The 16,902-nt window shown below is 40.5% G+C and overlaps 1 protein-coding gene across 8 annotated transcripts in view; it reads left to right on the top strand.

The window, feature by feature from the left end:
* The window catches only part of LRBA (LPS responsive beige-like anchor protein), a 549,006-nt gene extending 539,263 nt beyond the window's left edge, over window positions 1-9,743 (top strand). For all 8 annotated transcript variants that reach the window (XM_043545801.1, XM_043545802.1, XM_037897376.2 and 5 more), the window contains exons 56-57: window positions 3,412-3,563; window positions 8,219-9,743. In XM_043545801.1, the coding sequence (XP_043401736.1) occupies window positions 3,412-3,563; window positions 8,219-8,309 (243 nt within the window). In that variant the 3' untranslated portion in view covers window positions 8,310-9,743. The remainder of the gene's footprint in view (window positions 1-3,411; window positions 3,564-8,218) is intronic.
* Window positions 9,744-16,902: the final 7,159 nt, after the last annotated feature.

Below are 16,902 nucleotides of genomic sequence, written 5' to 3'. Positions count from 1 at the left end.
ACTTCTAATGAATAATCTTTTTAATAATTTTATTTGGTTTGCTAGAGCTCATGATGAGCTATCTTGGTATATGCAATTTTCTCTTCTACAGATTTTATTATCTTACCTCATTCTTCTCTCTGTCCCTAGCTTATTGCCTTGTTGCACCCTGGTTATATTGTGTGTAATTTAGATTCTAAGCTCCTTGGGGCAGCAAACATGCCTTCTTCCTGGTTTGGGAGGTGCGTCAGACATCTTTATGTTCAGAGGGAAATAAGAAATGACAAAAATAATAATTGATAGTTGGAACATTTATACCATTCAGAACAAGTTTCAGTTCAGAACATTTGAGCATTTAATTATGCCATATTTATATATGGCTTGGAAATGATTTACTGTGCCCACTACCTTTTTTAAGCATTGGGTACATTTGTCACAATCCTAGTTCAAAATACAGTTGCCTGGAATGGGTTGATCACCATTTCCTTCATAGCTTGTAAATACAAAATGTTATTGATCATCTTTAATTAAAAAAAAAAAAAGCATTAGTCCTGAAACTATTTTGTTAAATAAAATGTTAAACAAAAGGGTTTGTTCCCATAACAGCAAGATGTCATCATAATAAACACTCAAAACTAAGGTTATGAAAAGTTAGTTATTTGATAAGAACCCTAACTCAGTGCTGCTGCACTTCCTGTAATTTGTAGAGAGTATTTTTAGCATCATCATAACAGTAATAAGGCACAAAAATGGAAAATATATGGTTAACTAATTATTACTATGAAGACCATAATATTTTAGTTTCTACACTTGTCAGTGTTCAACATAACCGCTTTAATATTGCATTAATGGTGTATTTAGTATTTTAATTTTAATTCCCCCTGTTTTTGTGAGCAGGTGCTGCATATGTTAAAAATTCTGCAAATTATGAGCACCTCAGAAACATAGATTATAGTGCACAATACTTGTGATTGCTACAAGATCTTAAAGGCACCATAGCATAAAGCTTTCTGTGTAATAGTTTTTGAAAACTCTCATGTGTGTGAAGACCTCACCCATAGTTTTCTGTGTTGAAAACTGTGGATGAAATCTTTAAGTGCAAAAGAAACTTAATTTTGGCTTTCAAAACTGTTTATGAAGAAAATGTTCTAAGATATTGTGATGGAATTGTAGAACTAAACAATAAAGTTGTATTATGGATGGTTGTTGTAGCTATATTGGTCCCAGGATATTAGAGACACAAGATGGGTGAGGTAATATCTTTTATTGGACCAACTTCTGTTGGTGAAAGAGACAAGCTCTTGAGATTACACAGACTTGAAGGAGAGCTCTGTGTAAGCTGGAAAGCTTGTCTCTTTCACCAACAGAAGTTTTTCAAATAAAAGATATTGCCTCACCCACCTTGAGTTTCTAATATTATGCATACACATTTTAAAATAGTTAGGACTTCATTATTATAAGCAGAGCTTCCCTGTAAGAAAGGTTGCCTAATATTTTTCATTATAAGACTGTGTTTTCATTTACGTATAACTTTGCCTCACTTTAACCCTTTGGCTGGCATTTCCAATGCTGGGTGTCAGCTTCAGGCTGATTTTTTTTTTTTAAAGTTGCATTTAAAATGATTCAGCTGTCTCAAAAAACAGGTTTTGGGGGAAATGTATTGTTTTGACAACGTTAAATTCTTACAGCTGTTTTGTTGAAAAACTTTAGTATCTCTATGCTTTGGATCAGAAACTCTAAATTTGGCAAAGGTGTCGTTCTAGTATCAGGGATGTGCTTTTTGTTGTCTTTGTGAAAATCTCCCCAAATTTGGTGAATTTTGGAAGCCTCTGAAAAATCTCAGGTCATACATGTATGATGGAGACTTCTTAGGCTTGTCAGAGCTTGGCAGCTAAATTTTGCAGGAGCTTGTGGGAGAACAGGAAACAGAGAGGAAGAGGGGAAGAAGCCAGGAGGTGTGGGGATGAAGGGAGGAGATAGGTGAAGGGAGGGAAGTAGGAGCCAGGATGGGGGGGATGGATAGTAGATGGGGGTGAAGGTTGAGGCATGAGTCAGAGTGCTGGGGAGGAGTGAATAGGAGCAGACGGGGATGGGAGCCCCAATGGAGAATTGGACAGAAGGGTTTATAAGTACTGGAATATACTACCTTTCAGAAACTGGAATAGAAGCCAGGGTTTCAGCCAGGAAGCTGTGAGGAAAATAACTGTGGAACTCATTAGAAAAGTGTTTCTCATATCCTTCTGGCTGGGCCCAACAGAAGATAACAGCCTGCTATTGGAGGAGGAGGAGAAGCAGCAGCTTAACTAGAATGCAGAGGGGTGAGAGCAGGGAGGGGATTACACGAGCCGGGGGAAATCAGAGGGGAAGGTGCAGCAGTTAGTGGTAAAGATCTGTGCTTTAGGTCCAAAGGTCCCAAACTTGCTGATGGTTTACCAGTGTGGGGGTCACTATGGAGCCACTTGATACAATTACTGTTTTTTTCATTTTGCTTCTTAAAAAAGGTAGGAAATTATAATAACCCATCTTTCCCCCTATATTAAAGAATATTAAGGCTGCCAAGTCAACACTCAAGTTTAGGAAATGCCACAATTAAAGTTGCCCGTGCACAAACAGCCTTCATTCTGTAAATTCCTAATGTTTGAATGCTTCATTTTGCAACCTAAATGTTCTTTTAATGTAGTTTTTATATGTAATATCAATACTCTGTTATGTAAATATGAGTTTGGGATGGCCTATTTCTCACAAGTAGTGAAAGTATGAGTAAATTCCCCAGTTCATCCCAAATGGGGGTCAACCTTTAGAGCACACTATCATTTATTCTGTGTCTGACACATTAGCTAAACATACCTTTTTAGAAGTATTAAAAGAGTTTCTTTTCTTTTCATTTCTTTTCATTCAGACTGTTTTTTGTATCCCTCCAGCTATAAGGCCAGGCAACTTAGTTCTGTGTGTCCAACTGCGCAGGGCTCAGGGGCAAAGAAAAACAAAAGCCGATAAACAGACCTCCAAATATGGCCTATATAAAAAAAATGAGGGCAACTATCTGAGGTTAAAGCTCTTTGGGTGAATATGAGGTGCAAGTACTGCAGCCTCCTGTGAATGCACCTGATTAGAAAATCAAATCTCCTGAGTTGCCCTCATACTTGATTTGTGGTGTGTGGAATAGTTGATAGGTGAAATAAACTTAAGCCACTTGACCATCCTTTCTATGGTACTTCTTGTAAAGAAACCAGTATATTCTGTAGATTTCAATGTTTACCCTACATTTAAGTTGTAATTGACTTCTTTGCTTCTCAAAAGCTATATCTACTGATACGAAGTGTCTTCAGAGATAAAGCTGCAATGGTGCAGATGGGGTGTTCTGGAGGTGAGAGGGGGAATAAAAGCAATGCAGGTTGTTTTAACAGAAATATTAATGTAATATCCCTTTAGGCAATCCAGCTGAGCCGTGATGGACAGTATCTCCTTACAGGCGGAGACAATGGGGTCATCATAGTTTGGCAAGTGTGTGACCTCAAGCAACTATTTGCTTACCCCGGCTGTGATGCTGGAATCCGTTCCATGGCCCTGTCATATGACCAAAGGTGAGATTACAGTTGGGGGTCAGAAGTATTTCATAGAATGTACTATTATAAAGAAACTACAAAAGGAACGTCATTATGGTGAAAACAATTTTTTTCCTTTCAATATTGTATTTACTTTGATCACAGGTGCCAGTGATAATATGGAGAATTCTGTGCACTGTTTTAGTATTGAAAGGTTATGGTTTAGGTCTGATAATCTTTTTCAGAGTTGCAGCTCTTGGTGGGTAAATTAACACTCATTCCTGGAAGTCTGACTCTGACGAACTTTTAATATGTACTGTTTTTTCTTTCCTCAGAGGAAAAAAATATTCCTAACTATAGGTCTTCAAAGCCATTAACAAAAAGAAAGTAGATACTCACTCAGATTCCCATCAATCTTTTACATTTTGTTTTCTCTTACAAAGGATAAAACAGTAAACATATTTACTACTGCCTATATTACACCTACCAATTCCACTATGGTTAAAGGTCTTTATTCATTTTTGGCACATAGCTCTCTCCGGTTTATAACTTGGGTGTTTATAGTTGTATCCAGCTTGTCTTTAGCTCACAGACTACTATCTAGACTTTTGTTTATCCCTGATAAAATTACAAACGCATCTAAGTCACTAAATCTTATAAAAAGTCATTTAGGATCCTAGGCACTTTTAAAATGGGACTCTGCCCTGACTACACCTAAAACACAGGTTGACCTAGGTACATTGCGACAGGCTATGAAAAATTTCACACCCTGTGTAACATAGTTAGGTTGACCCAACCTCCACTGTAGATGAAGGTAGGTTGATGGAAGCATTCTTTCATTGATCTAGCTACCATTTCTCAAGGGGCTGGATTTACTACAGTAACAGGAAAAACCCCTTCTGTCTCTGTGTCAATAGTACAGCAGCGTAGCTATAACACGTGTAGTGTAGACATACCCTCAGGCTCCTAAGTCACTTGGTCACCTTTGACTATTTTGACTCCTATATATAATTGTATTTGTCATTAATAATCTTTGGAGCAGGAACTCTCTCCTACTATGTGCCTAGCACAGTAGGGCAGATCCTGGCTCAGCCCTCTAGGTGCTACCCTAATAATAATAATAAATAAATTATTAACAATAAGGGGCCAAATTCTCTGCTGATGTAAATGCCTCTACTCCATTATTGTCAATAGAGTTTTACACATTTTCACCAGCAGAGAATTTGAAAATTTTTGCTCATCCAACACTCAGCCAAATTAGGGCAAAATATCTTCGGCTTGTTTGGGATGTTGGAGATTAAAGAAAGAGACGACTGTTAAACTGAGCGTTCATGAAATGAGGCAAGTCCTCTTAGTCTCCCACTGGGACAAACAAAATTTTTCTAAACAAATGAGCATCCAAGTGGGGAATAAAGAAATTAGACTAAGTGTTTTTAGCTGTTACACAAAATTGGACTGAAATCTCAAGCGTGCCAAAGACAGGCAGAGGCCGGCCATATCCTGTGGCTAGTCAACCATTCACTAGGAACCTCACAAACCAAAGGTAAAGCTCAATTTTAAATCTTGATTAAACAGGAAGTAGAGTTTTTTATACTAATGGTAATCATTAAAAATGGAATATGAATCCTTCAATGCCTTTAAGAATCAGACAGCTTATAGAATTGCCTAAATATGGATGCAAGAGCCAAAATTTAGGCATCCTCTTTGTGTTTTTAGATAGATAGATAGATTCCTGTCATATGTTCATTATGTCGATCTTAACACAATCCACATTTCAAAATGTTACATCAAATACTCTTTAAAACAAAAACAGTGACGACTATGGATTTTAATCAAGATTTTAACCCACTACTTCTTACCAATTTGAAACCCTGCCCATCTCAACTTCTGCAAACCTTCAATCTCCTTGAATCATGTCCTCTTCATCCTTGTACATGTTCTCATAAGCAATCACTTGGAAAATGGCAGCTTTCTAGATATTAAAATGACTGGGACCGTCATTTTTGGCTGGAGCCAAATTCTACCTTTGAGGCCCTACTCGCATGGCTTTCTGATGTACCTGTTGGATCACTTCGGTATATGATGAAATAGTGTGTTAATAACTATAATTAGAGCTGATCACAATTTTTAACAACAGTTTTTCATCAAAAACGCAGTTTAATCACAATCGAAACGTAGGGTGGACGTGTTGATTTTGATGAAGATTTTAGACAGGAAAAGGTTGAAATATGTCATTTCTTTAGTGTCATTGTGATTCATTTTGTTTTGACTTTTATATTGTAATCAAATTTAGTTTTAGTATTTATATAGTTGATTTAATATTATGTATACATTTATAGTATATTTAATATAATGTAAACATCTAAATGAAATTAATTGAAACACCACTATCAAAATGTTTTGACACAAAATGTTTTGACTGTCTCAAATTAGAAATTTTGGCTTTTCATAACAAATCAGAACAATTTTTTTCCTACAAAATGTAAGAATTTCTCACTGAACAGAGAGTCTGGTTTCCAACCAGCTCTAACAGTAATGTCACAAGATGAGACAATAAACATGACTGTCATAACAACTCCTGATACATTACAAGCCAAGATGTCACTTCAGCAGCCATGATTGCTCTCAAATGGCCCCAAGTGGGATCATAGCTGTTCAAATAGAGCTAAAATGTCTCCAACAGTCAGCTCCCTCATAGTAAAGATGTGGAAATACAGAATATCTCTGTGGTGGGTGGCATGAATAATACTCCTACTTAGTGCTAAATACCAAATACCAGCACTCTGGTTGTTTACATGCCCATGAAATGAAGCTGCACATATGTATAAACAATAGAGATGTTGCAATTCTGTATGCACATCTGGTTCTTTGATGAAGATCCTGTGCTAAATCCCTCTTGAACTCGAGAAGAAAGAATTGAAATCTGCACATCCGGGATCCCCTCCATTTTGCTATTTCATTAGCACTCTCACCAGCAGAGTTAAAGCCATTATGAAAACAAAATCAGAAGTGGTCTGTGTGTGGTGACCCTGGTTTTATACAAGGTTAATTGTTCTTGTCATCCAAGTCTTGAGCCCCTTTTGGTGCCCAGATGTGCCAGGACAATTTCTTTGAGCTTGATCCTCTCTGATCCATAATTCCATGTATTAGACCAGTAGCAAAACAACTTGCCCTACAATTTCAAATGTGCCCACTAATCTGAGTCCCTCAATTAGGGTCCCAAAATTAGAGCCTCTGGGACTTGATTTTCACTGGTGCTAAGCACCTGCAGCTCCAGTTGTCTCCTGCTGGAGTTGAGTGTTAAGCATCTCTGGAAATGAGACCATAAGTGTTAGAATCGTACACCCCTAAATTAAAAATTTAGACCTTAATTATTCTTTTCCCCCATATTACTTCAATCTGGAAAGGAAGGTAAGTAATACATTCTTCAAAATGGTATTAGTCACTCTTTCCCTGAAGTCTGATTCAGCTCAGATCAGATACAGTAGAGGAAAATCATATAGGAAATAAAATGCTTTAAATACACTGCATGATTGCTGTGGAAGTTTTAAGACCTAATCCAAAGCCCGTTGAAGTCAATGGGAGTCTTTCCATTAACTGCAATAGGAATTGCATCAGGTTCTTAATGTTTGAGTGGGTGGCATTCTTAGGCAATATCTATGCTACGAGCTAGGGGTATGAGCTCTAGCTCGTGCAGACGTACGCTAACTCTCATGGAGCTGCTGCACTAAAAACAGTAGAGTAGCAGTAGTAGCAGTGGGGAGTGGTGGCAGGCAGCGGCGTATTATCACCTAGGGCGACAAGGCCTAGGCCTAGGATGGCAAATTTGCAGGGGCAGCAAATTTATAATAGCAGCCAGAGGTGCCAACTTCCCCCAGCGCTGGGGAGTGCTTGTGGGCCCCCAGCCCGACCCCAACTCCACCCCTTCCCCACCCCCATTCCCACCCCTTCCCTAAAGTCCCCACCCCAACTCACCCCCTCCCTGCCCCTATTGGTCCCCTTCCCCAAATCCCTGCCTCCTCCCCTGAGCATGCGGCATTCCCCCCTCCCTCCCAGCCGTGCGAAGCTGTTTTGCACACAAGCGCTGGCAGGGAGCGGGGAGAAGCAGGACCCGGCGGCACGCTCAGGGGAGGAGGCGGAGTCAGAGCAGAGGTGAGCTGGGGCGGGGCGGGGAGCTGCCAGTGGGTGCTCTGTACCCACCAATTTTTCTCCATGGGTGCTCCAGCCCCAGAGCACCCACGGAGTCAGCATCTATGGATGCCGCGATTCTACCAATCATAGTGTGTATTGAAACCACCAATGATGGCAGGAATTTGTAAAATAACTAAAAACAAGTTCATATGGGGGCAGCAATTATTTCAGGGCCTAGGGGCGGCAAAATCATTAATCAGCCACTGGTGGCAGGGGGTAGCCACCCCAAGTACAAACCCATGGACTGATGCTCAGGGCAGCTAACCCATGTCACTGTTCTCTGCTGCCCATGCTAGCACAGCTATGTCACATGCTAATTTGATGAGAGCTAGTGCGAGTATGTCCACGTGAGCTGGGAAGCACAAATGTAGACATATCCTTAGACATTTGATTTACAAAGGTGGTGCTAGATATGGTGGAAGAAGTCTGTCCAAGAAAGGTAAGTCAGCTGTGTTTGAATGTAAAGTGGCTAACCCTTTAACTGAATTTTGTGCTTTTCATAGGTGTATAATGACTGGCATGGCTTCTGGGAGCATAGTGCTTTTCTACAATGATTTCAACCGATGGCATCATGAATATCAAACCAGATACTGATGTTGCAGCAGACGAGAACTAGCACTGACATGGGCAGCTGCTGTCAGAATGAAACTGAACATAGCAAGCCTCTATTCAGTATCATGCCGCAGCATTGTTCTGTATAAATAGCTATATTACATCTGAATGTAACTTAAATTTGCTCGAAGAAGCAAACTATTTTTTAAAGTTAATTGCTATTTTTGTAGACCTTGCATGATTTTTTGGGGGCAAAGGGCAAAGAAGCAGAAAAATGGCTGCTGCGTTCTGTAGTTAAAAATCTATATTTTTAGTCATTTTGAGAAGTCTATTTTGATTCATGTATGGAAAGAAACTTAAGATAAAGATGGTTAAATCTCTTATTCTAGCTATATTATGAAGAAATACATTTCCCATCTAAAGCTTTATCTATAACCTTGAGGAATATATGATTTTAACAAATTGAAAGTGGGTTATAATACTGGGGATTTTAATTTGTGCTACACTTTGTCTTGATGTACTTTTCCAAATGATTGTACTTCTTCAGCACTGAAGTTTCTGGGAATCAATAATAATATTTAAATTATGATAAATGTAATTTTAAACATGACAAGGAATTGTTTCCATCAATATTACTATTCAAGCATGTTTCTAGACCTAGACAATTAGTTCTTTTTTTAGTTATATGTTTTTGTTGTGCAGTTAAGAGGGAGAAATCATCAACAGAGTCTGTGTTACATCAAATGTGAATCCTACTAGTTTTTACCTGATATCTTCTTCAGAGCACACCAAAATGTGCATTGTTCCTCAAAATCAAAACTTCAACTTGGGGAGTTTGGACACGTCCTCAAACTAGCAACCTACACAATATTTCTTTTTAATTTTTAACCGAAGCACACTTCTGCTGCTTGATTATGAAAGCACTAAGAGGCAGGCATTCAAATGTTCACAGCCTCTACATCTTTGCAGAAGCTCTAGACTTGCAAACTTCTTTCCCATTTTTTAGTTTTTTTCTTCAGAGGACTAACCACCATAGTTATATAGCAGATTCCATATCTTGTGCTGTGTATGGCAACAAAACCGTTCAGTTTCTGCTATCATCAAATCCAATCCAATCTTGTCCAATCATGTTAATAAATTATCTCCTCCCTTAGGAAATGAAAAATAATTTATACTAAGGAACAATAAGTTATTTTGGTGTTGCATAATTCTACTTTTCTACAAAATTGCTGTGCAGAATTCTGTGAAAATATTTGTGAAAAGAACTGTATTGTTTTGTAAGTCTGTATTGCATAAATAATTGTTTGTATGTTGTAATCTACATGAGTTAAAACTTACATTCCATATCTGTATCAATTTATCTAGCTGCCTACTGGAGCAGTTCCCATTTTTCTCTTTAAGCAAAGATTTGGAATGAGAAAACTCAGTTTGAGTGAAGAAATTAAATAAAATGGCATTTGTAATTGAGACCTTCAATGCAGTGCATTGGGCTGCTGTGTTTTCCATATGTACATACAAAAGAGAAAACAGCCACCATCACCCAATGCATTTGCAAATACAAAGCAAACACAGGGTTTTGAGACAATAATGGCCTGATTTTCCATTGTGTTATACCATTTTTATGCTGATACAGTATATCTATATTGATGTCAGTGGAGTTACACACTAAGGTGTAACAGAATGGAAAATCTGGTTAATGAAATGCGGTAGTCATTATCTCCACCTGATGAAGTGCGGAACAGTCACCCACTAATAAAATGCCTTGAATTGAGAATGGGGTTGTATAAAAATAATGTACTTTACAAACTTTTGCTATTTGCAAAATTCATATCTCTTTATAAATAGATTTTAAGCAGACATAGATATGAACTTGAAGTTTTTCTAAGGAGGAATACTCTCTGCATATGTTCGTAATGAATATATAAGTGCTGTGTAATGAGTTCGTTACTAATGTCCGCAGTGAGGGTCAGATGAATCTCCATCATCTATCATATTATCCAGGTGCAAAATACAGAATTTAAAACTTTCTACTTTAGTTTTCTTTGTTAATTTAGAACTGAATTCAGTAACACTAAAAATTACTCACTGAAATAATAAAAAGAACAAGGAGTACTTGTGGCACCTTAGAGACTAACAAATTTATTTGAGCATAAGCTTTCATGGGCAAAAACCCACTTCATCGGATGCATACAGTGGAAAATACAGTAGGAAGATATAGATATACACAGAGAACATGAAAAAATGGGTGTTGCCGTACACACTCTAACAAGAGTGATCAATTAAGGTGAGCTATTATCAGCAGGAGAAAAAAACCTTTTGTAGTGATGATCAGAATGGCCCATTTCCAACAGTTGACAAGAAGGTGTGGCTCTTAAACTATTTCATGGGCACTTGAAATGGTAGAGATTTCAGCCTTTATTTTAAAATGGTTGGTGGGTTTCAGCATAGGCAATAGGCATTGGTGCAGTAGGAGCCCTTACATTGGGATACCATGCTGGGATTCTGTCCCAACACCTAAGCCATCTCAGACAACACTGTCAGACTTGTAGCTGCTGGGGCCTTGTTGGTCAGGAGAGTCCTTCCCCAACTGGAACATTCATATGATATTTATTGCTCATGTTCCAGTGCTCTTTGGGGTTGAGTCCAAGCTGCTGCATGTACACTGGGTGGTCTGTGGTGGTAACATGGAGCCTCCTGGGGAATCAAGATGTCTCCCTTTATTACAGCCCTGCTTTGAGCACAAGCACAAGCTTTGAGGTTTGTCACACCCCACCTATGTAAGAAGAAATCTCCACCCACTGTTCTCCTAACTGCTTCCACAGACACACTTTAATTCTAGATCTGCAGTGTTGTAGCTGTGTTACATCAGTTCTAGACACATTCCCTGTTGCCTCTGGTGGGCTTGAACATCCTTTCTGCCAGCTGGCAGAGGAGGCTGTGTCAAAGTTGTGGGGGTACCAGACTACATATTTAATTCTCAGGCACTGTACTGTGTGGCGAAACCAAATGCTTTCACTCGGGGGTGGGGGCTAGGGGAGAAAGTTTTATGGTTGGTTGAATTAATCCTGCTTAACACAGGTTCTTGTTAACACACACTTCTTTAACCTCCAGTATGATGATGTGTGCACACAGAGTTTTAAATTCCCAAATACTATTTATCCATTAGTGTAACCAATGCAAAGCCTGTGCTAGCCCTCTTGATTAGACACAATTTAGTAAACTGGTGCCAGAGATTAAATTACAATTAAACAATTTTGAGCTGTATTATTTTTTTTCCAGAACACTGCTGAGGGAGAAGGGAGCTGCTACAAGGTGGAAAGTGAGTTTCCATTTTTGCCAAGAGGTCAACTTTTAAATTCAGAAAGGTCAAGCATGGTTCACAGACTCTCTCAAACTCTGGTAAGTTCATATTAACATATTTTCTCATAGAAATGGATGTGATCTCTGACTTACTCCAGCCAATATCTTATATGAACTTTTGATGAAAGTAAGGCCAGTAACACTGAGAATGATTAGAAATAAGTTAGAGATTTCAGTTTATTGTAGATTACTCATCTTCAGCGGCTTCATATCAGTTATGTTTCTTATAAGCCCATGGCCTGAATGTTAGAGTATGTGAGTAGCCATTATGTTTTTATATGGAATGCTGAAGTCTGAGAACTGCAGAAGTGTACTCTATTCAAAGGTAAATGAACGTAATGTCAATCTGAGAGCCTTTCCTGAGCAGTCAGCAACTATTACATTATATAATTAAAAGAACCCCTCTGTCTACAAATTGTGCATTCAGCTAGTCTATGGAAAATATGCTTGTATTACAGTTATCCTGTCCTGCATCCCTGGCATTCCTCCAGTTTGTCTGCCTCACCAACCTATAGTGCTCTGTCTTAACCTAAGATTGCAGTCTCTTTGGGGAAGGGACTTTTATTAAGTCTGCATAGCACCCAGCACAATAGATCCCTAACCTGCTTGGGGCCCATCAATGCTATTGTAAAAAATAAATAAATAAATAAAAATGTTAAGAACCAGTGATTTTTATGTTCCACTAAAAGCAGCTATGGCTTACTTTGAAAAGGGAACTTGAAGTTGTCTTAGTAGCATGAAAATCCTTAGAGCTTTTCTCAATAGGAAATTAGTATGATTGTTGAGTTCCACATTCTAATTCTAAAAGTGTTCAGGTTGGTATTTTATTTGGAAACATTCTAGAGATTCCTTCCTGCTGTGTGGTGTAGTGTTCTCAGCACAGCTCAAGCTGAGGGTTTCCAGCAAACAAACAAACAAAAAGAGAGGCTGCTCCATTTCTTCTACATCCGTGCACAAAGCAAGCTATTTTTCCAAGAACCAGCTCGTGTCAGCAGACTGGTAATCAGTTTTTCTTTCTTTTAGCAGAAAAAGTAAATTGAATTATTCCAAAACCAGGTGTACAGAAAGGAATGTAGTTCATTGTGATTTTGGCTGGGACATACCTCCTATTAATTTCTGTATTTAGACATATTGTTTTAGAATGAGATAGAAATGGTGAATATCCAGATGGAGCAAATAAGCAACTCACAAGCCAATTAAGCCAAAAAACAAGCCCAATTTCTGCTTTTTTTTCCACAGGTTTGGCATGTTGGAAATCTTGTAAGTCCTGAACTGAATACCCTCATCACTTCCTGTGTAGTAATGGTGTTAGTATGGAATGCCAAATAGTTTATTTTTGGGTGGACCTAATTTAGTATGTACTTGGGAAACTGATACAGTTGAAGGTCCAAATCATTGTTTGTTTATATGTCAAAATCTACGACTGATCTGTAAAAGCCCTGGATCAAAAACTATAGGAGATTGTTCTTGATTTTTGTTTATGTTGATTGAAATTTAACTGCACGTGGCCTAAGGCTCTGTAATTTAAGAAGTACAGCTAGTCTTGTGGGAAAAGCAAGGGGTAGAATATATGAAATTGAAAAGCTGGTCCAAAAAGAACAAATGCTCTCTTGTAAGCAGTTTATTTTTAGATGAGACTTATTAGTATAAATGTGTGTAAATTTTAGAGAGAGATTTTAATGACACTAATAAGCCTTATAAATAAATATAAATTTGTGGGGAAAATTTAGTAATAAAATTTTTTTGTAAAAGGAGTTTATCCAGATACCAGCATGTATTTAGCGTTCTCCACAAGAATTGATGCCCATGGAATACAAATAAGTTTTTACATCTTATAAAATGTGCAGCATATGAAAATACAGGTTTAATTGATGATAGCATCCCAGGTAGCACAGCAGATTAAAAACTTTCCAACATGGTTTTCTCTGGCAGTAATACAGCATGCACAGGAATATAAAAAGAACAGATGCGCTTTTGGGATCTGGTTGTTTTCTGTTATTTTCTGTCTGCCTAAGGGAACAAGTTTTAGGTTAGGTTATTTACCATTTTCTTGTGGATTTTCTGTTTTCTCTCTCCTCGCCCTTGGGAATGTGTGTGCTGTTTATCCTGGGCACAGTTCTGCAAGGTGCTGAGCTCCCTGGTCTCATCCAGCAAAACAGTTAACAGACTACTCAAATGTTTAAAGTTGAGCATGTGCTTAAGTGCTTGGCTGGGTCAGGGCAGTAGGCTCAGTGCCTTGCAGGGTTGAGTGCTGTGAGGGCATTGTTAACTTCAAGACCAGCTTTTCCAAGTTGAATTTGACTTGCACACCCCACCTATTGTGAAACATACCTTCTGGGGTTGTTATGCAAAAGGTGTGAGAGGAAGAAAATTAAGGCTTTATTCAGCAAAGTTCTGATCACATCCTGCCGGATCACATGCAGCCTATGAGAGCAGAAGTCTGAAGGTGAAGTAGTAGTTCTGATAGCTCAAGGGATAGGGCTATGTGAAAAACAGTCTGTGACCTTTCTAAATGGTGTGTAAACCAGTGTGCTTACTCTTTTCTCGTTCATAATGCCAACTAAGAGTCTTGAAAAGAAAGGGGGAATTATTTGCATTGGTCTGCTTTTTCTGAAGATAATATCTTACAGGATTCTCACTCCTTTGTCTCAAGTAAAACTCCCAATGTTCCAACAGATTTTTTAATTAAGAATAGAAACAATTGTGGGTAGAAGCACCACCCTACCCCACTGGTCATTGCATTCCACCTTGGTTCTTAAAGCCCCCTTGGCATTGGGCTGCGTAAATGTCTTTAAAAGCTATATCTTTGGGGGGTGAATGAGAGTGACATTATCACCCTACTCTGTATAAAGGACTGCATCCCCACAATTGCCTCCATTCCTTCTGTACCACCACAGAGAGCAAATGGAACTCACTTTCATGTCTTCAGGCTACACCTTCCATAGTTTAGCTTATTATTTTCTTGTAAATAGTGTAGAGAGTTAGAAGAGATCTTAGCATACATAACCTGGCCGTGTCCCAAAGGCCTTTGAACCCTCATTTGGACCATATTAGGGCCCAAACCTTGTAAGTGATGCACCTCCTGCCTGTCAATCATATCAAAGATAGATGCCCCTGTCAAAGCCTTCTGTTTCTGGGCAAGACCCATGCTGTGAGCCTGTGTTGCTCCTGAAGGAATTCCACACCAAAAATTTTGAAATTATGTGCACAATATTTTTAAATTGTGCAAATTGTATTTGTCAATAAATAAATGTGGCTCCAGAATGGCAGTGGGGAGCACAGGCCACTGGCTGCAATGAGGTGGAAGATCATCCTGAAACCCCCACCTCCCCCAGAACAGGATGTTCGCAGTGAGGCTGCACCTGACCCTGACACAGTGCAAGGGCTGGGCCGGGCCTGCCCCAGAAATACCTCGGGGCCCTGCCCCTCTGTGCCAGGTGCACCAGGGGTGGGTGGGCAGGCAGGCAGGCTCAGCCCAGCAGGATCCAAGTGTAGAGGGGTTTAGAGTGGGGGGATCCAGAGGTTTCTGAGTGGGGCAGTCTGGGTGTGGGTGGCTCAGTGGGAAGATCTGGATGCACAGGGACTCACTGGGAGGTTCCCGGTGCAGGGGCAATGAGACTTTGCAGGGGATCCAGGTGAAGGTGGCTGGGGGGGTTGGGTTTGGGGAGGTGGGGCTTGGTGGGGGGTCTGGGTGCAGCTGCTTGGGGATAAGTGGGCTCTGGGTGTGGGGGTTTGATGGGCCTGTTTAATGTGGGAGCCCCAGCTGCTGCCAAGGTGATGCCACCTGCTCGGCTCCCGCTCTCCCTCCTTCCACCTGCAATTCCCCATCCCCTTTTCTTTTCCATCCCCCTCCCCTCACTCCCGCATTCCCCCCTGCCCTATTCCACCCCCTTCCTTCCCCACTGCCTCTTCCCCCACTCCCTCACCCCCCCCCCCCCTTACCCAGTCCCACTGGTGGCACTCACTGTGGCACAGAAAACAGGAAGGCTCCCAGCACACAGAAGGGGAGCACGACTGGCACTAGGACCCACCTGTATTTCCCTCTCTGATCTTCCCTTAACTGCATTCATGCCTAGGGAAACTCATCTCTGTACCTTAGAGGTAAAGAAGGTGCTCTGTTTTTTACCTGCATGAAAACAAGCCCTTTAGAAAATCCAGTATGTTGTTTGTAGCAGATGGGGAGATATGCCAGGAAGAACCTACTACAAAGCAAACTTTCTTACAGGATTAGGAAATGCATAGAACAATGTTACATTTTAGCTAGGAAATCACTACCTCCTAGTTTAAAGACTCATCCCATGAGAACCTCTGAAGTTTCAGCAGTATGCCTAAGCTCTGGTCTACACTAGGACTTTAGGTCGAATTTAGCAGCGTTAAATCGATGTAAACCTGCACCCGTCCACACGATGAAACCCTTTATTTCGACTTAAAGGGCTCTTAAAATCGATTTCCTTACTCCACCCCGACAAGTGGATTAGCGCTTAAATCGGCCTTGCCGGGTCGAATTTGGGGTACTGTGGACACAATTCGACGGTATTGGCCTCTGGGAGCTATCCCAGAGTGCTCCATTGTGACCGCTCTGGACAGTACTCTCAACTCAGATGCACTGGCCAGGTAGACAGGAAAAGAACTGCGAACTTTTGAATCTCATTTCCTGTTTGGCCAGCGTGGCAAGGTGCAGGTGACCATGCAGAGCTCATCAGCAGAGGTGGCCATGATGGAGTCCCAGAATTGCAAAAGAGCTCCAGCATGGACTGAACGGGAGGTACGGGATCTGATCGCTGTATGGGGAGAGGAATCCGTGCTATCAGAACTCCATTCCAGTTTTCGAAATGCCAAAACCTTTGTCAAAATCTCCCAGGGCATGAAGGACAGAGGCCATAACAGGGACCCGAAGCAGTGCCGTGTGAAACTTAAGGAGCTGAGGCAAGCGTACCAGAAAACCAGAGAGGCGAATGGCTGCTCCGGGTCAGAGACCCAAACATGCCGCTTCTATGATGAGCTGCATGCCATTTTAGGGGGGTCAGCCACCACTACCCCAGCCGTGTTGTTTGACTCCTTCAATGGAGATGGAGGCAACACGGAAGCAGGTTTTGGGGACGAAGAAGATGATGATGAGGAGGAGGTTGTAGATAGCTCACAGCAAGCAAGCGGAGAAACCGCTTTTCCTGACAGCCAGGAACTGTTTCTCACCCTGGACCTGGAGCCAGTACCCCCCGAACCCACCCAAGGCTGCCTCCTGGACCCGGCAGGCGGAGAAGGGACCTCCGGTGAG

The sequence above is a fragment of the Chelonia mydas genome, chromosome 4, assembly GCF_015237465.2.
Source record: "Chelonia mydas isolate rCheMyd1 chromosome 4, rCheMyd1.pri.v2, whole genome shotgun sequence".
Taxonomy (NCBI): Eukaryota; Metazoa; Chordata; order Testudines; family Cheloniidae; genus Chelonia; species Chelonia mydas.
The sequence above is the reverse complement of the archived record's forward strand: the minus strand, read 5'-3'. Positions and strand labels throughout refer to the sequence as shown.